We start from the raw sequence: 20,659 nt of genomic DNA, 5'->3' as shown, positions 1-20,659 counted from the left end.
GTAGATCACACTGGCATCAAACTCACAGATATTTATCTGCCTCTGCCTCCCAAATGCTAAGATTAAAAGGTATGTGCCATCATACTTAGAAACAACAGGTAATATTAATGTTTAACCTTAGTATCTGAAATACTTCTAAGATTTAATTTTATATTTTATGTGCATGTGTGTATAAATGTATATACACACACATACATGTGGGTGCACAGAGAGGCAAGAAGAGGACATCAGGCTTTTGAAACCTGAGTTACATGTGTCTGAAGTCACCTGACTTAGGTGCTGGGATCTGAATCCAGTCCTCAGCTTGAAGCAGCAAATGTTCTTTTTTGTTTTGTTTTGTTTTGTTTTTTGAGACAGGGTTTCTTTGTGTAGCCCTGGCTGTCCTCGAACTTATTCTGTAGACCAGGCTGGCCTTGAACTTAGAGATCCCCCTGCCTCTGCCTCCCGAGTGCTAGGATTAAAGGCGTACACCACCACTTAACCACTGAGCTATCTCTTCTTCTCCTCAAATTCTTAAAAACAAGAAGTTATTACTTTAACACTATGCCAATAAAAGTTTTCAAAAAGCATTTAAGAATGTTAGTGAATGGAGTTAAGCCAATGCCCTGAAAATATAAATTAAAAGTCAATAATTATCTTAACCAACTCAAATATTAGATAATTTTCCCCAAAACAGTTCAAAATCCATGAAATGTTTCATATTAAGCTTAAAAAGAACAAAATCATAAAATATTCTAAGCAAACTATTTTATGAGGCACTTCAGAGGTAGCTCATAATCCTCATCATTGAATCTACACTCTGCAACCAGGTGAGGTCCAGGGGGCTTCATGGTTTGTACAGAAAGAGAAATGCCAATCATTTATAACACCACAGTCACTGAAAGCTTAAAGCACATGAAGATTAATGCAATGGCGTAATTCTCTGATGCATTACAATGTCCTGTCTGTTTCCCTAGTTTCTGCAATTTCGAAGGATTGAGAAGGTATCACAGAGAAAACAAAATCACATTGAAAGAATTAGAATGGACAGGAGAAATAACTTGCAGTTTATTGGAAGGTATTATTCTAATTATTAGCATCAGGTAAAAGGACCCTCCACACTGAGAAATACTCCTTTTTGGTTCTAGCTACTGTTTTGTTATCTTTTGGATTTAGAACATTTGGAAGCTGGGCATGGTGGCACACACCTCTAATCCCAGCACTCTTGAGTCTCTGTAAGTTCAGGACAACCTGGTCTACATAGTGAGTTCCAGGAGGGCCAGGGTAACAGAGTGAGAACATGTCTCAAAAAGATAACTAAGTAAGTAAACAAATAAATACAACTTAAAAATTAAAAAATAAATAAGAGAAACAAAAACATTTATGATAAAATGTCTCCAACATTAAACTGTAAATCAGAATATAGAAAACTAAAAACAGCTGTGATACACAGAAAAACAAGGCTAGAGATAACTTACCATATATTTCAAGTCCCTGGAGAGTCACAGAATAGAATTAGGTTGGTACAGACAGACACAGAGTAATTAGAAAAGGCAGGTCAGAGGTAAATCCAAACATACACATGCCATTTTTCCATATGACAAGTGTTAACATTTTAGCCCCATGAAAAACCAAGGGTCTTGGTTTTTGGGGGTTTTGTTTTTTGTTTTTTTTTTTGTTGTTTTTGTTTTTTGTTTCTTTTTTTGAGACACGGTTTCTCTATATAGTCATGGCTGTCCTGAAACTTGCTCTGTAGATTAAGCTGGCCTTGAACTCACTGAGATCTGCCTTCCTCTGCCTCACAAGTGCTGGGATTAAAAGCATGTGCCACCACTGCCCAGGGCAAACCAAGGGTCTTGTAATAGCTAGAACTTGGGTTACAGCTTATGCATCTGAGAAACAAAAAGAAACAGGACCCTGCCTCTTATCACATCCTACATTGAAAATTGGATTAACATTCGAGTGTTTTGCATTTTTTTTAAATGAGGCAAAAATATTTAAGACAATTTCTCATGATCTGGAGGTAATCAAACCATGTGGAGCACAGCAGACATCTCAGAAGTCATAAATGGAAAGATATTTTTGATTAAACAATTAACAATTTCCACTTGACAGGAGACATTATACACAGAGGGAAAAATACCACAGAGATGTTTTCACACATATAACAAACGATTAACACCGTTAAAAACTGGGCTTCTAGAACTTGAAAATGGAAAGATGGGCTATGAAAATGAGATGAAGAAAAAAGGAACCCAGACATCTGACACACAAAAGCAGACTTGGCCTTAGCGGCAGGAGAGAAAATGAAAAATCAATCATTAGAGACAATAAGGCTGGCAAGAACTTAAAAGGGGCATCCCAGGGCTGGAGAAAATGCAGGAAATGGGAGGTGGCTTGCTATTCCTTCGGGTAATGTAGCAATGTCTATGAAAATTAAAAACACACATACCGTTTGACCAAGCAATTCCACTTCTGGGAATCTACCCTATAGGGGAAAAAGGACCAGTATGTAAGTATGTAAGCACAGAGACATCTGCAGCACCACTGCTGTTGGGCATTAGGGTGGCAAGGGTGGTACTGAATACATGAATGTCCACCCATAAGAAACAAAACTGCCAATCATCTATCATGCCAAATATTACGTCATCGTTCAAATGACTGGGACAGAGTTGTCTCCATCAAGTTGGAAGACTGGTGAGGTGAGAAACTCAATCATTAGAGACAATATGCCTAGCATATTGCCTAGAAGAATAAACGCCTAGCATCTTTGCTAAGGTGGGGTAGCAATGTACGTGAACACACTTGGGTATAAAGCCAAGAATGCAAGCGCAGACTAACCCAACAAGTGCCACATGAGTGATAAATGGAGACAGCGTTTATGTTTGGGCTGGCCCTCTAGTTAGAATGAGCACAGTTATGACCTCTATAACTTTCACAGTTATGTTTGATGATGAATGTCAGCCTCCGTTAGTAGAAGCACCCCAGGACATTCGTGCTTAATGAACTGGCACCAAAGGGACAAACGGCTCTTTGTTGGCTCACGCTCATCTACCCCGTGTTCATTCTTGGTGGCTTGCCCACATCTACATTTTTGTCTGTTTCCTCTATGTGTGTTTACCATATAGTTTGGGCAACGCAGACTACACTCCATTTCCAGGGACTCCTAACCTGTTTCTAACTTTTCCATTGTCACTTACACAGTTGTAGATCTTCCAGTTGTCATGTTTTTCAAATTTCTTAAAAAATAAAACGTGAATGTGATTTCTTAATAATTCTTAAGATTTATATATATATATATATATGGCAGGTCCCAAACTGCATTCTAAAGGCATTGGCTTTCTGTGTATTTCTCATGTGGATAGGAGGGAACAAATGTGTACACAGCATGTGGAGGCCACAGGCAATTTTCGGTGTCTTCTTCAATGGCTCTCCATGTGTACTGGCTGGTTTTCGGTCAACTTGACACAAGCTAGAGTCATGAGATAGGAAGGAGTCTCAGTTGAGAAACTTCCTCCATAAGACCCATCTGTAAGGCATTTTCTTAATTAGTGAATAAAGGGGGAGGGCCCAGACCACTGTGGGTGGTGCCATCCCTGGGCTGGTGGTCCTGGGTTCTATAGGAAAGCAGACTGAGCAAGCCATGAGGAGCAAGCCATTAAGCAGCACACCCTCCATCAGCTCCTGCCTCCAGGTTCCTGCCCTGTTTGAGTTCCTGTCTTGACTTCCTTCAATGATAAACCATGCTTTGAAAGTGTAAGCTGAATAAACCTTTTCCTCCTCAGCTTGTTTTTTGGTCACAATGTTTCATCACAGTAATAGAATCTCTAAGACACTATCTATATTTTTGAGAAGAAATCTCTCACTGAATCTTGTGTTCAATGATTGGCTAGACTGACAGGCATTTGAGCCCTAAGAATTCTCCTATCTTTATCCCTCCATGACTATCATTCTAGGCACCCTTCTTTCTACATGGACGCTAGGCATTTGAATTCAGGCCCGCATCTTATGTAGTCAGCACTTTACAGACTTGAGACATCCTCATAGCTTAGTCAATTCAATTTTAATATCATTGTTCTAATCAGATAGATGCCCCCAAATTCTTTCATTTCAATATGGCATTAAAGAACTATGAATAAGAAAACCCACATTCTTTCATATTTCAACTCAACTAGCCTAATGGCAAGAGCTCAACATATTCATGGTTAGGTTCAAAATTTAAAGTGGACCAATCAAAGGGAAACTATCATGACAGGAAAATAAAGATTATCCATTGGGTGAAAATGAAAAAGGAAAGAAAGTGTCCTGGGAACAGTTGGCACACAGCAGTTGTATCAACCCAGGTCTGTATGAACAACACACCCTGGCTATTTTGGTGTAAAGCCTAGGCTTTTCAGTCTTCTGTGCCAGGTAGCTTTCTTTATGTTATTCAGACACTTTGGGTTAGGTTTTCTATTAGCTGCAATTTTAACCTGACCAATCAATAAATTTCTCAATGGATACTGCCATGTCCATGCAGAATTGTTTTCTGAAAGGAACTTACTCAGTTCTTTCAAATTTCTACTATTTACTCGAGGTATCCTTGTGTTCAATTACCTTGATTTGGTAACATTTGGCAGAATTTTCTAAAAAATCCTCAGTGGAGATCCTCAGGCTAATACTTGATGACCCAGGACAAGTGTCCAGTGACCACACAAGAGTGATTCTCCTAAACGCATCGGGTCCATGGATTCTCAGCCGTCACCTCTCATCTACTCTACTTCTCATCCTTCCTCTCTGGATCATGTTTTCGACATGTTGGGGAGGTAACTGCTGGGAGCTGGAGACAGCGGTTTCCATGTACACTGTAGGACATTCAACATTATTCTCGGCCTCTTTTTACTAGAAAGGGAAAGCCTTGTCTACCCTCAGGAATTAGGACAACCAAAGATATCTCTAGACATGGTCAAATGTCTCTGGGGAAGGGAAGACAGCAAAATTACTTTGGATTTCCTCCTGTCCTAGACCAATGATCAATTTAATTGTACAATAGACCTTGCTGTGCCATAGGAACAATTCTTGGAGTGTGAACATCCCTCAGGTGTGCCCTGTAGCACAGTCTTTCTGGGCCTCTCCTAGGCCACTGAATTCACTCTAGCCAATTGTCCTTTCTCACTGTCCCTTAGCATGGAGCCTGAGCTCTCACTGCTGTCCTTCTTTCTGGAAAAAAAAAAATCACTGCTTCATCCTTCCAATCCTAGATTCCAATCATTGCCTGAGCTGTTCCAAGAACTGCCCTCCCAGGCCTTCCCCTTGGACTTCTCTGAAAGGGATTTCCTGAGGAAGTATGTGCTCATTTCTGTCACTCACTCCCCAGTTGAGGTCCTAGATCCTGGGTCACTGGGTTCATCTTTATGCACCATCTGAAGGCATTTCCATCCCAGCCTCTCCATACTGGCCCATCATCCCCTCTAATCCATCTCTAGGACTTATACTTAATTGTAATTACTGCAGATCTATCACAGCTCCACAAATTGACCTATAGATGCCATGCAATGGCAGGAGAGAAAAGAAAAAAAAAAAAAAAAAAAAAAAAAAACCTTGGATTTTCTTGTACAAGTGCACAAACTTCCTCTAGAGTTTAAAAATCCCAAGCAGCTAAAAAAAAAAAAAACAGCTTGGAAATGCATGAAGTTGAAGGATGATCAACAGCATCAATAGGATTCACTCTCAAGCCATGATCAAGATGTCGTGGCATTGGCATAAAGACAGATCAATGAAACAAAAGAGAAAGCCTTCAACAGACACTCACATGTGGGGACAAGTGAGCTTTGACAAACACACACAGAATTTCAAGCCAAAGGATACTCTGTTCAACAAAAGATACCAGTATTCGATGTTTATATAGAAAAACAGGAACTTTCATTCACATCTCTCTTGATGGGTAAAAATTAAGTCAAAATTAAGCACAGATCTAAACATATGAAACTTCTGGAAAACAGAGGAGGAAAATTTTTAATTGTGTACATTTCTTAGATTTAGCACCAAAGCCTTCAAGAACAAATTAAAAGGCCATCAGAATTCAAAACATTTGCTCTTCTGATTATAAAGAGAATTAAAAACTCACAGGCTGGGAGTCCTCATTTACAGATTCAACATCTCTTATCCAAAATGTTTGCAACTTGAGATGTTCCAGATTGCTGAATATTTTAGATTTAGGGTTTCTGGATTAGGGATGCTCAGTCTGTAGCAGATTTATTTATAAAGGCCAAAAATTATCAATTTCCCAAAGTGTCATCAAGAAGTGAATGTATAATCAGACAGTGACATTGCCATGCAACAGAATATTACCTAGCAATGGAAAGAATTAGTAGCAACATATGCAACATCGGTTGGAACGTGGATAGACTTCAAAATAGGTATATTCAGTGAAACAAGCCAGAATGAAAGGGGGGGGGTGTTATTTCCAGTAGCATTTCAGAACATTTTAAAAGTGCAATCTAATTTCTGGGAGGGGGCTGGGGAGTGGAAAGCATTGACAGTTGCCTGGCTGGGTACAGGGTGGAGGGAGTACTCCAAGGGACAGAAGGGACCTCGCAGGGGAGATGGACAGTACACACTGCTGTTGCTGGTGACTGCACATGCACACTTCATTTCCATCATTTTTATTCTGAAGCACCAAGGACAGGTATGGAATCTCATGAACTCTATCACCGAGCATGCACAAATCCCAACTGTGGACTGGAGACTGTGTGCACTTTCCTCTATGCAGACGAGGCTTCCATAAATCTGTCTTCTCAGTGGGAACAGAAATGTGATCTCAACTGGCAGAGTACGTGAGGTCCCCATGTTCTTGGGGACAGCTGAAGTGGGTTCAGGCTACATGGGGCTCCAGGGGCGGAAGCAGCTGGAGGAATGGCTGTGTGTGATTCTGCTGTTTTAAAATTCTGCCACGGCTTCCGAGCAACAGAATTCCTGGTGCTTTGGTATGTTAATGCAGTGCAGCCTAGGCACCTAGGTAGTGTGGTAGGAGATGTGGTGTACATTAGCCTGGGAGTGACTAGACAGAGTCTAGGAAGTGCTGAGCAGAAGATCTTTGCTGTGATTCGCCTCTTAAAATCTGCAGGACAACCACTACCATCACTATTCTATGTTCCTCGTGATGTATAAATGCAACCACCTGGAGCAAATCACAGGAGAAGAGGGAAAGATGGGAACAGGCCAAACCAAAACAGAGCTGATTTAAAACTAAGGAGCCTGACATCTCAAAGATAATAATTCCGTTATATGCTTTACCCAATGTTTATGACAATATGTGTCCACGATTTTACCAGAGCCACCTTACATTAACATACAAATCAATACCTTAGCATGCCACCTTAAAAACCAACACTGCTCCCCTAAGATGTGAAACCTGCACACGGAGCTAATTCATTCATCTCAGCACGTGAGGTCAAGTGCATTTTTCAAACACCCTTCAGCTCTTCCAAGTGCTTCTGTAGCCCACAAGGATTGCTTTTAACATTTAAACTAATGTACCCTAGACACAGGAAAAAATAAAATAAAAAAGCCTTTGCTTCTTTCAGACGATTGACTCTTGATTTAACATACTAAACACTGTGCTTTGTATCCTAAACTACAAACCCCTGGTGAACACATTCGTGTGCCCCTGCTAAACACAGACGAGTACTTGTAGCTTCAGCAAGGAGACCAAGGGAGGCAGAGAAAAGGGGAATCCATCCCCCACCAACCTGTACCTACCCAGAGGGTAAGTCACCGTTCCCTGAACATAAACATTATCATTTCTTTACAGCAGCTACACTTGTGAAAGTCACATAGTGCTTGAAGAAAATGCCCTCTTCAGCTGCTTAAAAAAATAAACCTCAAAGCTAACCCCTGCCTCTAAGATGACTTGTCTCATTAAAAACTTATGCACTACCACCACGCTGAAGGCTACCACCATTGAAAATCCATGTGTACGGGGAGCTGGGGCATAGCACCTGGGTCTCAGCAAGGTTAATCCTATGGATCTCGATGACATAACCAAAGTTAAAAACCAGTTCTTCTTGTGCAAAAAGGGTACAAAGGCCATCCTACATTATTTTTCCTTCTTCTTTTCTTAGATATGGTCTCACATAGCCCAGGATGTCCTTGAACTCAGCAGAGGAGTCTCTGAACTTCTGATCCTCCTGTCTCCACCTTCCTAAGGGTTGAAATTATACAGCGCTGGAGACTGAACATAGCCAATGCTGTTGGCCAAGTACTCTACCAAATGGGCAATCTCCAGAGCCCAACACAACAGGATTTTTTGCTTTGTTTTTCTGTGTGTGTGTGTGTGTGTGTGTGTGTGTGTGAAAAGTGCACAAGTGTGTGCATGTGTGTTTTAATAAAGCAAGAGCACTTTCATGAAAACAAGTACAAAATTCCCAAATGCTTCTTAAGAGATTATATTATAGGCATTTCAAACATTTCCTGAAATTCTATTACACATTTAAATGTATTAGTAGGATTTGCTTTCTAGGGACTGGAGAGTTAAGTGTTTGCTATGTAAGCATGAAAACCTGAGTTTAGGTCACCAGCATCCACATAAAAGCCTAAAGCAGCACCGCATGTCTGAACCCTGGGACTAGTTATTGGATCCCAGAGCTTTCCTGCCTAGCCAGCCCACAGCACAAGCACTGTGAGTACCAGGTTCCCAGTGAGACCTCTCCAAAAAAATAAGGAAAAGAACGATAGAAGACTCTCAACATTTACATATACCCCTCAAAATGAATGAGCACCCCCCATACACAAAGGCATGCATGCACATATATACACATACACACAGACTTTTCCATCTAAAATATTAAAATATAGCTTCCTATGAGAGATGCTATTTATAGCTACATGATAATCAAATTTATATAGTCGATCAAACTGTTTCTGCTCAATCATTTGTGTCAAGTGGACTATCTGTGTAGAATTTCCTAATGACAGAGAGGAAAGCATTGTCTTCTGGGTAGTCTATGAGAAGAAGCAGGGCTCAGATGCCCTTGGGAAGGAGTGTGGAATAACTAAAAGGCTCCAGGGGCATGCCTCACCTTCTAATGTGTACAGGGCATCCTCAGTTCCACCTGGAAGAGGCACCTCCTTTACAAAACAATAGGTTAAAAGACAAAGCAGGTCTAGTCTTAGGGAAAAAAAAAATGTCCCAGCCAAGTCATAGAGGGTGAGGTCCCCTTTCAGCAGAGGAGAGAGAGAAACCCCCAAAGCACTTTTGATTTTCTCAGTTCCTTAAGTCCGACTGTCGCCCGCTCCAGAGAGCAAGGAAAAGGGACTTGAAGCCTCCTAAGGAGACACTCACAGACACAAGTGAATCCCATTTCTGCCTGGCTCCTGTCTGCGCATCGGAGGGCCCGACTGGCTTCTACACAATGGGGTACAGAGAGAACAATACTGAATTCAGAGGCTGGCTCACATGTCCCGTTGGATGATGAATATATACAGGAGTGGCCAGTTAGCACAGCTGGGCACGATAGCCCCCTGACTTGGGCAGCTCTCACTGGTCCCTTTATCATCCTGGGGTACACTGTGTTCCTGGTGGTGCTTGGGTTTGGACTAGTTTGTCTGCCCTCAGCTGCAATGGCCAGTGGAAACTTTTAAGAACTCGCCCGACTTTGCAGAATATTAAAAGAAGCTTTGATGAACACGGTGAAGGAAGGCGTACTCCGTGAAGCCTATGCCTTGCTCCACACTACGGAGGTCCACGAGAAGAAGCTTTACATCTACGGAACAAAGATCCATGGGCTTGCTAACACTCGAGCATAATGGCCTCAAGATGGAAAGATCACACTCCATCCCCGAGTGGTTGGCAACCCCAAATTCTGCTCCTGTTTCACAATGTACTAGTTGAGCCCAATAGGTCTCATCCCTTCTTAGTTGCCAATTCCTCACTGATCAAAGAAAGCAAGTTTAAATAAAGCTTTCCTTAAGGATTCTCCCTACTTTGACTACATTTTCCCATGTTCCTCAACACTTACTTGTCCCAAATCACCATTCCAAAAACTGACCTTCCACTATGCTGAGGGAGAATGGATTTTTCTGGGAAAGGGGCATGGGGATCTCGTACACGCAAGTCATGGTGATATAATGACTGTCTGTGTCTGTCTCCACTGTAGAGGCAGAACCCTCTGGTGATCAGGGTTAGCCATTGCTGTGCTCAGTGTACAGTGTTAAGTCCTACCCAGAGCCACAAGGCCACCTGCCCCTTCAACACCCCTCAGAAAATGCAACAAAATAACACTAGAAAATGCTACTAAGATCATTTGGCTTTAGGAGTACTTCCTCAGGGCTGGAGAGTTGGTTAAGAGCACTCAGTGCTCTTAGAGAGGCCCTGGGCTCAGTTCCCAGCACCCACACAGATGTTCACAACCATCTATAACTCCTGTGCCAGGGGATCTGATGCCCTCTTCTGTCCTCCATGGACACCAGACATGTACATGATGTACACACATGCATGCAGGCAAAACACTCACGTCCATTAACGAAATAAAATAAGTAAATCTTTTAAAAGAAGGAGAAAAGATTACTTCTGTTGCCTGTTTGGTGGATTTTTGGCTAATCCATCAGGCTACAAACAAATGGCACCAGGTATGTCCTATTTCCTAATACTTAACAGATACACAGTACGTACGTATGTATGCCAGGCACAATCACAAACAGTTTACAATTATTAATTTAACCCTCTGGACAATTCCAGGATAGAGTAATATTTCCATCTTATGGATGAGAAACTAAGATGCGCAGAAGTTAAGTAACGTTTGGAGATCCCGGAGCTGCTTAATGGCAGAGACGGAATTCAAATCCAGGCAGTGCTCCAAAGCCTTATCCCGAGATTTCCTACAGATCAGCAGGCCAGAGGAGGTATCTGTCGGTTCCCAGCCCCTGTGGCCACACTGTATGAGCTGAATATGAATCACCTATGGAAAACAATTGTTGGACTCCAATTTGCTAAAGTTATTCTAGTAAGTATGACATTTCTAACTCTGCTTTCATGCTAAAAGGTAGTTCTCAGCTGGAAATGGTGTTCTGAATCCCCCGTAAGCACTGGTCTCCCGCTCCCCCACAACACACACACACACACACACACACACACACACACACACACACACACACACACACACACATTCTAATCTCCACGTTTAGAAGTACACGTAGATTTTGGGGGATCCTAAACCTCCCCAGGATAACCCAATCCTCTCCCCTGGAGCAGAAGGAAGGTCTTCCTCGAATTTCCACAGGGAAGCACCCTCCCATCCCTGCCCCCCCCCCCCCGCCCCCACTGCTCTGTTCTCCCAGCCTCCTCTCCCTCCACTGCAGTCAAACTCAGGCCTGAGAAGGAAGGCTGCAAATGCATGCCAAATGCCACGCTGGCTGCTCGATGAATATATAAACGCAACTGACATTCTCCACAGCCCCGAATTCCTCTCTTTACTCTAGGATATATTACACCACCCGCTCCCTTTTTATATAAACATGCCACTTTAAATGCTAATTCAGATGCAACACTCAATTTTTTCTTCGTTTTGTTTTTGGATTTCTAACATTCAACATGACATTGGACTTCTATTTGGCTCTGACAGTAGATACTCTGAATTCAATATTTGTGGGGGAGGGAGGGCTAGAGAGTGCAACGGAGAAAATAAATGTGTTTTAACACATAGCCAAATATGGTGTATATGTCCCTTATTTTGCTTGAATTAAGCCCCTTTCTTCTCTTTCCGGAAACGTTACCTTCATCTTGCTGAAAATTTCACAAATCTGTTTCAAATCTATTACAAAACCAAGGAGATTCCTTCTCCCTCCATCCTGGAAATAACCTCATTTTTACCTAAACTACTTTGCGAAACAGCCAGGCAAGGCATTATGTTCTGAGTTTAAGTCCTTTTTAAAAAGTACACAGAACTATACATACCAATTGCATTCACCCAGACCTATTCAATGACTTAGAAGGTCACTGCCTTGCTTGTCTCAGGGTGAGGAATTCCAAGCTCAGAAACGTCCTGATCCAGTGCAGGCAACCCAAATGCAAGTGCTGTAAGACACACTGTAGTCTCAAGTCCAACATCTCAGCTCTGCCCTGGCTTCTCTCTGCTGTGAAGGTCCTAAGCATCTTTGACAGCAATCTCTCTGGGGATCACTCTCATTTCCCACTCCATCCCTGGATACCCTTGGCTCTGCCTACGGAAGGCAAACAGCCAGGAAGAAATGGAATAAGTGCATTGCCTTTTATTCATTTGTTCATATAGCAACTGTTTTTTTCAACACCTCAGACCTCTGGTAGACTGGCCTCTGGCCACTTTTGCTAAAAGGTAAGTGATAGGGTAACTAAGTGTGTAGGAAAAGTCTGACAGGTGTGCTTCGTTTTGTGTCTGTCTCCTTCACTACGGCTGATGGCACAGGGCAATAATACCTTACCCACAGGTGAGGGCACACACTGGGGAAGAAGCGCTCATCTTGTAGGAGGAAGACTGCTTCCCTCAAGAGTTGGAGGTTGTAAGGCCGCCTGGCAGAGGGGAAGTGAGACTATGTCCAAGCTGACCACGCTTTGATAGGTAGACCAGGAGCTGCTCTCCCAGCCTGTGGATCCCCATTCTTGTTCTTCCCTTTCTTAGTCCGTTTAGAGGTTCTTTGGAGCTGTTGGGGCTCTTTTTCAACCATCTGAATTTGCTCGTTATCTGACTGCAAGCTGGGTTCCTTATCTTTGGGACATCAGTTGAGCAAATCAGGAGCTCTTCTGAATTATGTAGGAATCTCTTGATGTGACAAGAGACCTTGAATTGTGTAATTTGTGTGTTAGAAATTACCAGGGGATGCTTAGGTACACAGAAAAACAAGTGTGTCTATACGATCTATACTATAAATTATATAATCATGGAAATACTAAGTTTGTACTGTCTTGGGGCTCACTAGTGAGAATTCTAGCTGACTATTCCTCTGTAAATGTATGCTGACTATCCGAGGATACATCTTAAATCAGTGTGTTCTCATATGCCATATTATACATTAGCATATTTGTCTATCAAGGCTGAAGTGATGAAGGCTGAAAAATCTGATGGCTGTAGCAACACTCCCTTAGAGATTTACTAACAGAGGGATTTCTGGACTCTCAAGAGAAAGAGGCTCCCTTTGGCCCACTCTGGGTGTTTCTAGGTGACTAGGACCTTAATAGAGGTATCAGAAGTGTAGGATGCCATGATGTGTAGCATGCTCAGATAGATTTACATGAAAAGAACAATGAACTTGACTTCTAGGAATAACTTGGGAGTTGTATGATATTTTGTTTGTGTTTTGACAAATAAAGCTTGCCTGGAGATCAGAGGCCAGAGTTAACCACTAGTTAACCATAGGGGCCAGGCAGTGGTGGCACACAACTTTAATCCCAGCACTTGGGAGGAGGAAGCTGGAAGATCAGGAGTTCAAGGCCACCCTGGGCTACACTAGATTGAACCAGTCTAAAAGAGAAACAGAACCTTTAGTACCAGCACCAGGAGGTGGAGACAGGATCTCAGTGCCCATTCAGTCTGAGAATTCCTAGAGACAGGATCACCCCATGCCATTTGGTCTGAGATTTCTTTAGAGGTAAGAAGTTACTGGTAGCTGGCTGCTCTGCTTCTCTGATCTTTCAGTGTTCACCTTAGATATCTGACTCTAGGTTTTTATTATTAAGACTAATTAGGATCGTGCTTCACTTGGGGGGTCAGTTGGTCCCTTTTATGTTTATGTTTCCAATATGGCTACATTGAAAACATCCTTTCTACTTCTTACAATTACTTGCCTCTTCAACTGGCAGATGGGGATGGGTGGCCAAACCTAGCATGTTGAGGCAGCCAGAGTCCCAAGTTTTTAATCTAAAACATCAGTCACATGGCCAGCTCACCAGAAGGCTCCCATTAATGAGACTTCTGCTACAGTCAAAGGCAGGTACAAGTAAGTAAAGTATCACAGGGAAAATATCTTCAGGTTCACATGAATGAATTTCTGGTTCTAGGAAGTACAGCATCAGAGTAGCTGTGAGGGAGATGGCACTGATTTACATATAGGTTAGGAACTGGGCTTCCTACAGGACCATTTAGATCCTGATATATGTACGTCTACCACGGCCAGCATTAGCGGGCCACAGCTACTTTCAGAAAAGGGAAAGGACAAGGTGAACGGAGAAGAAATGGAAGTTGATGAAGACGCCAGTGTTGTCGCTAGACCCAGTGATGAAAACGGGACAAGGCACCAGAACTGACTCCCACGAGCCATTCCTCAGCATGTACACAACCTTTCTAGAGCTGCCACGCACATTAGGAGCTGCTCCTACTTCAGGTTCCTACTGCTGGGTACCCCTAAAAGGCATCGCTAACGCTTTTTGTGGCCAAAGACTATGACGCTGAGAAACCATCCAAGTATCATTCATTGTTTCTACAAAAATCAACTGGTAACTGCCATGATTTCCCAGATTCCCAGGCCCACAGGGCTCCATGCATGAACATGGCAGAGCTCATAATTAGACAAGGTGGAGAAGGCCATGGTAAACAGCAGGGAGACTCTATGGCTAAGAATAGAGAGTACAATTTCTTTGGCTTTGTGGAGAATTCTGAAAGCCTGTTTAAAAAAAAAAAAAGCTGGAGGGGAGGGGGTAGGAAGAACTGGCTCCAGCCAATTTCCTGCTCCTCTCTCCAGGGCATAAACACTACAGAGGCACTCTAGGGAACTCCAAGAGAGAGAGAGAGAGAGAGAAAGAAAAAAAAAAGCCTCTATCCTCGGGAGCTTTATTTAGGCAATTAACAAAACACAAAGGGAGCCTTTAAAAATCAGCGGCAACTGCCAGGGATGCCTGGCTTTTGTTCCTAACTATCCATCAGTTCACATCTTTGCCTTTTTCACTTTTTCCACTTTCTTTGTCTGGAAACAAACTCCTCTGGGACAGCGTTCTATTTAAAAATGTCAGGCAAGGCCTCAATAGGAGACCAGCAATACTAATGCAGAGATGGTGACCAGACAAATAAAAATCATGTCAAGAGAGTCTGTGTGTCCCAGGCTGAATTTATGACACCAAGGACAGGGAATCTGCCATTCAGCCATAGGATCTCTGTCCTAGCAGACAGGTTTGGTGACAGGGTCTACAGACCCCCAGCAGAAGGCTGCCTGACTAGTGGGAGGTAGGCGTGTGTCTCTTCCACAAACAGCAATATTGGAAACATTACTGAATCAGGCATTCTCTGGGCAGGAAGAACAGCCAGAGTCAAGTTCTGAAGCCAGAGTTATAATTCATCGCCACAAATGCAATGATCTCATTTTTCTCCCTGCTTGCCTTCAGGCAGTGTATCAAAAGCGATTTTAAGAGCCCTGAAACCTATCCACACAATTCAGTGTATGTTCTGGCATTAGCCAATAGTGTCCAACATAGGGAACTTACAAGTATTATAAAGCTGGACTCATTTGGGGCGATCTTCAGCAAGAGATCAAAACACCGCCAAGAAACAAAAAACAGTTATGACACATCCTCATATTTGAAAAAGATTTTTTAAATATAATATCTACATAAGTTATTTCTAACCCTGGGCAAAGGCTTGATTAAATGTTTGAATTGAACTTTCACCCAATCAAGAATGTTGTCGTAGAAGATGTAATATAAGTACCTACACACTCACCAGCACAGCCACATTAGTGGTGCATGAAGCTCCCTCTAAGAGCCACATGAACTCCATTTCTGTCATTTCCTATAGTAGCAAATTTTCATACAGAGCTGCTTCCCATGCATGCCTTACACTTCTATGGTTAAGTGTATTTAGAAATGTTAGACCTTATGTAACCTATAAGCCCCACCTGCCCAAAGACCAGCTAACTTCCTGGAATGCTAGGAGTTGTAGCTCAATGTTAGACCTTATGTAACCTATAAGCCCCATCGGCCCAAAGACCAGGTAACTTTCTGGAATGCTGGGAGTTCTTGGAAAATAACAACAAAGCCTCATGGGAAAGTACCATGGCCTATGGGTTTTGTCGATATAAGTTCCCCCCACCACCTACACACACACACACACACACACACACACACACACACGCACACACACACGCACACAACACATCTCAAAGCCATTCAGCTGGAAAGTTTCCAAGTGATAGTCCTGACCAAAGTCCATCTTGGTCAATATTTCACATTTTAATAAAAGCCTGCTTTAATTTGGCCAAAATGGTAGAACTGGTTTGTCTCTGGCAAATTTCAGGGTTAAGAAAAAGAGCAGAAATCTGTTGTATACTTTTACATTTTATAATGTAAATGCTGCCTTCTCTCTGGGACTTGTTCATCACAGTGTTAGTCTCAATATCTAACCTGTTATACAGTACTCCTCTGCATAGTTCTTCCAACAGCATGATTTTGATAGACTGCTGGGTGAGAAGGAAATAGAGTATGGTAACTTAAGTTCCAAGGAAATGGGAGGAAAGAATGACTCTGAGAATCAGGGAACCAAAGCCTCCATTGAATTGAAAAGAGAAACTCAAATCCACCTAATACAGCAGTCTGGAGCAGAGATAAGATTTGAGGCCTTAAAGAAGATTAGAGTACTGGAAAGCCTCAGGGGAAACTTAGCAGAGGTCACTTTTTATCTAGTAACATCTTGCCTAGAAGGTAGCTCCCTGCTTTTCCTGCCTCTTGCTCTTTGCACTAAAGAATAAAGGTCTTAATCATCTCTTCCACCTTTAAAACTTTATATAAGGCCACATAGTCTTCATGTTGGCTCTCATCGAAATGATTGCAAGCAAAATATTAGAGGAGATCGGAATTATATTTTCTAGAAAATACCATTTGCTTTTATGATCTCCCAATCATGAGAAAGCATATTTTCTGTCTTTTATTTATGAAAATTTTATTTTTAAATGTAGCATATGTATGCTTTTAGGACTGCATAGATAAAAGTTAGTTTTTAGCTTATTCCAAACAACACTCAAAAATTACAAACAAAGCTAACAAATCCTATCAGTTTCAAAGTGATGGTAATGCAATTTTAAAGTAACACCTTCAAGGTAACACAGATTAGAAGCAGCAGACACATCAGACTAAAGTGACCTCTTCTGAGGGCACAGCCCCTCTGACAAGTTCAGTTGGTGGCTTTGGGAGCAGGGACCCTAAGGCCTATGCTGAGGCCTGAGCAGTTTGCTAACATGGACAGTGAGGGACTCACCCCAACAGCAGGAGGGGTGGGGGTTGGGGAGACCCAGTCTTCCTGCAGAAGAGCAAAGGAGCTGAAAGCATCCCTAGGAGGCATTTCTGCAGGAAACAGGGTGAGGGGCGCTGGTAGAACAATCACGGCCTGTGACAAGACCGAGGCCAGCACCTAACAAGGCGACGCTGTCCTCCTTCATGAGCTTCCTCCGAAAATGAACCTGGCACTGTTTTTTTAAAAAGCATCTCTTTTTCTCAGTGTCATGAAGGACCATGCACGCACGAGTCATTAATTACGGGCCGTCGGTGTGGCATCCACCGAGGACACTGAGGGCCATGGGCTTCTGAACAGCCACATCAGGCATTGTTAATTCTTTGAGGGTAACTGTAGCAAATATAAAATTATGTTTATTTGGGGGGTTAATTCATTTGGAAATAATGATTTTTACAAAATTCACTGAAATAGGTAGCTTTGTGTTGACTGGTCTGCCATGCTTCATTCTACCACCAATAAATCAACCAATTTTTATTAGAGAGGGGACTTCTAGATAATTCCCAGCACAGGCTCCAAATACACTTATTTCACTATCTCTTTTTTATTATTAATGATTCCGTTTCCTCAAGTGGAGAAAAACATATTTTCTTTCTCTATCATGTGTTTTAACATCATTCAGGGCCATGAGCTAAACATTAACAGAACTGAGACTTCACTGTGAAAGTAATATATGAATCTTACATAGACAGAATGGATTTAATTTCATAATTTGTATGGGCTTCTGATAGTCACTGGGAATATAGACGAACAAATCTAAGGGAATTACTATAAAGCCCTAAAGGAAATCTGACCAAAGTTCTAAGGTTTTTCAAATAAAGTATAGGAGAAAAATCCAGGGTATTTAAGAACTAAAAAAAAAAAGTATAGAGAAAATAAGATGGTTTGCCTACGAAAAGATCTCACATAGTTTTTCTACTTTTCTCATTATGAAGAGAAATAGCGAAAGTTGGAGTTTTGGGAACAGGTGTATGACCATGACACAGAAAAAGAAAGCATTTAATCCCAAGGGCACTTCCTAAGGAAGGACCCAAGCCATTAACCTCCAGCCAGGAAGTAAGGCGAGGAGCAGAGACAGCTGAGGAAAATTTTGCAGGAAAAACGATTGGTTGTCCACCTGGCAGTCTAAACTTGTTTCAAAAAGAAAAAGGAAAAGAAATAAAATGAAAACAAAATGATCTACAGAGTGAGTTCTAGGCCAGCCTGATCTACAGAGCAAGTTCTAGGACAGCCAGGGCTACAGAGCGAGTTCTAGGACAGCCTGGTCTACAGAGCGAGTTCTAGGACAGCCAGGGCTATACAGAGAAACCCTGGCTCAAAATAGATAAACAAATTAGTGAAATTGATTTCATTAAAAAGCAAATAAAATGTTTGCACATGATGTTGTTTAGGTTCCTAGATACAAAGACTGGCATATAAAAAAATTTTTCACCCAGAAGGTGACAGTAGTCCCCTATAATTTTTTATTACTCCACAGTGGAATTAGAGAATCTTATTTTAAATATTCCTTGTATCTTATATTCCTAAATATCTTAAAAATTAAAAAAAATTTAAGAGGAACTGTACCATAGACTTCTTCAACACACACCAACCAGAAAAATCCAAAGAGTTCAAATTCAGCCCTTACATAGTGCTGCTCACGGTACGAGAGCTACCCTACAGGTAGTGAATGGAGTATTATAGGACAATTTCACTCCAGAAACGGCAAGTGAATACAACTATTTTTTTGTGCAAGTATATAATTAACTTAAAGTGGAGACACACTACCAAGAAGTCAAGTCAAGGTCCGCACATCTATTATTTGAATACAAGAACGTTACATGTACCCTTTCTTTCTTTCTTTTTTTTTTTTTTTTTTTTTTTTTTTTTTTTTTTTTGGTTTTTCAAGACAGGGTTTCTTTGTGTAGCATTGTGCCTTTCCTGGATCTCGCTCTGTAGACCAGGCTGGTCTTGAACTCACGGAGATCCGTCAGCCTCTGCCTCCCGAGTGCTGGGATTAAAGGCGTGTGCCACCACTGCCCGGTTACATGTACCCTTTCAATAAGACCTGGCTCTAACAGCAGGAAGTGTAGCTGACTCAAAGACTTCATCCATTCAAGTGCAAAAATTTCATAATATAAAGAACAACTATAGATTTTTCAGAATACATGGACAATTATTAACTCCTGGTTAAGGTTACCTTGCATTATTTGCAGATTAAATCACTTTTTTTTCCTTGGCTATATAATGGCATTTTTAAAACTTAAGATTCTCCTAGGATTTAGTAAGCATTTGAATTTACAATGCCCACAGACAGATCCAGCAAATTATAATGAGATCATTACATTACTCTTTAACTTTTATAAATAAATTCATGTTGTTTTGTTTTGTTGATTCGGTAGCTCATCATTAATTTTTTAATCGCCATCAAAGCCCAACAATTCAGATAGTGATCACATTACAAACCAGGCAAAAAGAGAGTGAGGAAAGTGAGTCCTTCTACTTACAGGCTTCCTCTTCGGGGGAGGCTCAGCTCCTTCTGCAAAAGAAAAGAGAAAACACACATGGGAGATGCCGCACCAGCTGAAGTCATCAGGACACCAAGTCACACGTTTGGACATTCTTTATCAGACTTGACTTGGCCCTGTCAAGACACTAAAGACTTTGATGACATAATTTTATGTCAGATCCCTCCCAACACTGCTCTTGTTACACAAGAAAAGAGGTCTGAAGGGGCAGTTTAGACTATCAACAGTTTATCTGATTTTGAAGCATAAAACCATTGGACCTTCAAAAAGCAACTTGAGTAAAATACTGAGCTGAGTACTATTGTCCTGTGACTGAGCAAAGTCGGAAGAACCGGGGGACCTACCAAGACAAGAGATATATAGAAGCGGGAGAAAGTTCAGAGGATTATAATTAAATGAAAGGTGAAATGAAAAGGGCAATTAAATCAGATTATTAAATCAGGCCAACTTACCCTCCAAGGAAACAGATTCCGACAAAATACTATGCATAACAAATATTACACTTTGTTATTTTAAAGGGAGCCTGCAAAGGGTTTTCTTCCGGAATTACTTCTCAAAACAAATGGCATTTATTACTTAGGTATTGAAAAGTAGGTTAATGAACCTCTAAAAGGTAGCCAGACAGCCACAATTACCAGAGTGTTGATACTTCTAAAGTATGCTCTCACACTTATCTCAAATTAAGATCATTATCTACAGAATCATAGAGAGGCAAAGGAAAAAAAAAAAAAGGACCAGGCAAGTAAGCAAGGAAACCACACACAAAGTCCTGACTCAGAAGTACTTCCACCCACTACAGGAGGTCTAGAGGCCCCACTTTTGAAGGAGGATTACTTGATAGCAATAATTAAAGAATAGGAAGCCGTGAGTCAGCAGCTGACTTAAACTCAAAATTCACTACACTACAAATTTAGAAGAGTCTAAATTTGGTCATTCATCCTCAGAATTCTC

The 20,659-nt window shown here is 41.6% G+C and overlaps 1 protein-coding gene across 6 annotated transcripts in view; it reads right to left on the bottom strand.

The window, feature by feature from the left end:
• Mast4 (microtubule associated serine/threonine kinase family member 4) overlaps positions 1 to 20,659 on the bottom strand; it is a 591,291-nt gene that overhangs the window by 257,979 nt on the left and 312,653 nt on the right. For 5 of the 6 annotated variants that reach the window (XM_037209461.1, XM_028884811.2, XM_028884812.2 and 2 more), the window contains one exon: positions 19,688 to 19,719. In XM_037209461.1, coding sequence (XP_037065356.1) covers positions 19,688 to 19,719 — 32 coding nt within the window. Of the gene's footprint in view, positions 1 to 2,431; positions 2,468 to 19,687; positions 19,720 to 20,659 lie in introns of all 6 variants that reach the window. The other variant, XM_028884818.2, reaches the window with a different exon arrangement.

Source organism: Peromyscus leucopus, chromosome 11, assembly GCF_004664715.2.
Source record: "Peromyscus leucopus breed LL Stock chromosome 11, UCI_PerLeu_2.1, whole genome shotgun sequence".
NCBI classification, from domain to species: domain Eukaryota; kingdom Metazoa; phylum Chordata; class Mammalia; order Rodentia; family Cricetidae; genus Peromyscus; species Peromyscus leucopus.
Note: the sequence above shows the minus strand (reverse complement) of the source record. Positions and strands in the feature narration are given on the sequence as shown.